Genomic DNA, 3,334 nt, shown 5'->3' with positions numbered 1-3,334 from the left:
AAATTTTGAGGTCAAACAGCTAGTAAGTGAATGTCAATCTAGCTCTTCTGACAACAAAGTCCCAGGTAATTATGGCTGGAAGGTCTTATCGCTTCCAGATGTACTTTTGGTTTAATGAGGAACTTTACTAAAGAACATAAAAAGCCTTTTAAAACTAAGGGATTAATCATGTCTACAGTGCTTTGTCTTAAATCATATGAGTAGCCTCCCAACTTGGCTTCTGCATGATTGTCCATGCTCTGATAGGCTACTAGGTTTTGGCAGCCTGGTTCAGTTGGGAACTAATCTTGTAACATTCTAAATCAGTTTTGCTATTAACCATTAAGTAGACCCTCTTATTAAGGGTGCCATGAACGTGTACTTACCATGTCTCTTCATTCGACCAACTGAGAAAAGGTCTTAATCAGGTAGAGATTAAACTGATCTGTAGCAGATCAGTTTATTACTATCCACATGATTTATCGTATTTCTGGAGGTATTAATTAATGGAATAACTCTCCTTTTTTTCACTATCCTGACCTAAACCCAATGACTACACTGAACGGCTCTTCATGCATATGTCTTTATCATGCCTAAAAAAAAAAAAAAGAAAGGGTAGAAATGTTAAAAAAGTCATAAAGGAGGGAAAAACAATTCTAGAAGGAAGTCAAGTTTCTTGGGTTCAAGGCCTGGCTCTGCTTTCAATCAATTGTGTGATTTTGGATAAGACAATCTGTATCTAAGTTTCCAGATGTAATGCAAAATTGGTTTCTGGATCTTTTACAAGTATGGTATTCAACTCACAGGCTGTCAATGATTTATCAATAACTAATCAAATAGCTCAAATGATTTTAAATACTCTCCATTTTAAGGTTGTCTCTTCAGTCTTTAAGCATATGTGTGTCTCAGAGTACCCAGGCAGAATTTTCTAAAAACGTTATGACCAGAAAAATGCAAAGGAAAGAGAATGTACATATGGCCTCAAAGCAAGGTTGTTTTCTATTGTGTACACGCACACCATTTTGAAGGACTTTAATGGAAAATGTAGTCAGTTTGTGCAATCACTAAGTTTTCAGTGTTTATCTAGAGATATACTGTTGAAAGGATAGTGGTTATTTCTTGTTATCAGGATTTTGTTTTCTAATGTGAGGGCACCAAATGGTATCAAGGCATTTGCTATCTGACCATTTTGGGGGAGTAGAAAGAAAAGAAAAGAAAGAAAAGGAAAGAAAGAAGAAAAGGAGAAGAGTAGGGTAAAAAATATCTTAACAGATATGTTGATTAAAAAAAGTGTTTACCTGGTTGCTACCTAAAACTAGGCAGAGTAATTTCCACAATGAAGATTCCAAAGAATATATCAAGACTCTCTAAATATTCTAAGTCCACAAAAATCCTCTGAGAAATTTCATATAGCTATCTATTTTCTAGACATTAAATTTCTGGTAATTTCAATTATATTGTACTCAGGTATAAATTTTTAAAAAATCAAAATAAAACTTACAGCCTGTTTACTTTTACTTTATGTAGAAGTCTTACAAACTCAGTGACCAGGTTTCTGAGCTGATATAAACTTCACGAGGCTTCATAAGACTATTTCTTTTGTAACCCTAGTAGTGAACACAAAACTTAGTATATAGAGGAGATTCAATAAATATTTATTAATGAATGAGAATATTAGAAGCAGTAGTTAGTAGTCTGGGTTGTTAGAGACTGGTACATAAGGTTGGGAGAACTGATGGCTGACAGCCTGAAATCTAAAGAGTGAATGAAATCATAAAAACCAGATACAGAGGCCACTGATTTAAAGACTAATAAATAGTCCTACACACCTTACTAACTCTGAAGGATTATGGTATGTATATAAAAACAATTGCCATTAACAGTTATAACCCTGAGTCATTAGGAAAATATTAAACTTTATGTAATACACCTTATTTAATAAAAGTCAGGGAGGGAGCTTGTACAATGCACTTCAAAAATATTTTCATTGAACAGGATTACAATGTTCACTCAGAACATTTAGTCCCCTCCATGTTAGATTTCCTTTTCAACATGTAACCTTGATGGCATAATTCCATGTACCTTAAACAACCAAGAAAATCCTTTATTTTATTCCAAAACCTCTAATTCCATAGTATCCTTTGTAGACATAGAAAGTATGCGTTGTCTTTGTCTTTGTGATTTATTACGCTTCCCAATGCAGAATTTTAATATATTCCACATATCAGATCTTCCTGTTTCAGTTACAAAACAGTACAGTATTGGATCAGCAACACAATTTAAGCTTGTTAATGCGACCGTGATTCTGTATATGGTGTAGGTCTGCTTCCCGGACTTGTGATTATCAAAGTTCACATCATGCTCTAAGATGCAGCGAATCAGCAACGTCACGTGAAAGGGTGTAAAGCATAAGACAAAAGTCAGTGTGATACTAGCAAGTAGTTTCATGATTCTCCTCTTTTCACTGTTTTCTGTGGCTTGATTATGCCACACAGCTTGGTAGACTTTCTGGTTGCAGATCAGTATGATGACCAAAGGTATTGCATAGCCTGTACACGTCCTAAACACATTGAGGATGATTTGCCATTTCTCCAAAGGGTACCTATCATAACATAAAGTAAAATTAGACTTTTTGGCATCGCAGTATTCAACAGTTGTTTCATCTTTCCACAGAATGACAGCATTAAAGATGATTTCCAATACCCAGATGAATAGGCTGACCATGCATGCAAATCTTCTTGTTCGTAGAAAAGGAAACTTCAAAGGGTAGACAACGGCTAAATATCTATCGACAGCGATACAGGTGAGGAATGCTGTACTGCTGTAAAAGTTCACGTACATGAAGAAAGCACTCCATTTGCACAAGGCAGGAGAGAAAGTCCAGTTGTCTTTATTCCAAGTATAATCAATCCATAGAGGAAGAGTTAATGCATATAGCAAATCTGATAGTGATAAACTGAAGAGGTAAATTCCTAGTTCATTTTCCTTCTTTGCTTGCAGAAAAGACACACATAGAGATCCAATATTGGCCGGAATGCTGACTGCAATCACAAAGATGTAAACAATAGGAAACAAATAGTGATCCAAGTCGTGCTGTTCTTCAATACATGTGCTATTCATTTTTTCTTTTTAAGGTGGCAATTACATGAGCCCTTAGAAAGTAAACAGAAAAGCAAGTCTTGCCTTACCGTAGTTTGTTTTCAACATTGAATTCTCTTTTAGTAAGAGTGCTTTCAATTTTTCTTTGTTTTCATGAGTTCTAATTAATTCATCAATGCTATTAAAGGACGGATGTAGGTTAGTTTTCACACAGGTGTCAACGATTGGAAGTCAGAATCCAGGTTCCTGGTAGTTA

At 35.2% G+C, this 3,334-nt stretch overlaps 1 protein-coding gene across 1 annotated transcript; it reads right to left on the bottom strand.

The window, feature by feature from the left end:
* Positions 1-2,088: 2,088 nt before the first annotated feature.
* Positions 2,089-3,099, bottom strand: GPR65 (G protein-coupled receptor 65). The gene has a single exon (XM_063088488.1). The coding sequence runs from the start codon at positions 3,097-3,099 to the stop codon at positions 2,089-2,091; it is 1,011 nt and encodes a 336-aa protein (XP_062944558.1).
* Between the last annotated feature and the right edge of the window lie 235 nt (positions 3,100-3,334).

Source organism: Cynocephalus volans, chromosome 3 (assembly GCF_027409185.1).
Source record: "Cynocephalus volans isolate mCynVol1 chromosome 3, mCynVol1.pri, whole genome shotgun sequence".
In the NCBI taxonomy this organism is placed as follows: Eukaryota; Metazoa; Chordata; class Mammalia; order Dermoptera; family Cynocephalidae; genus Cynocephalus; species Cynocephalus volans.
The sequence above is the reverse complement of the archived record's forward strand: the minus strand, read 5'-3'. Positions and strand labels throughout refer to the sequence as shown.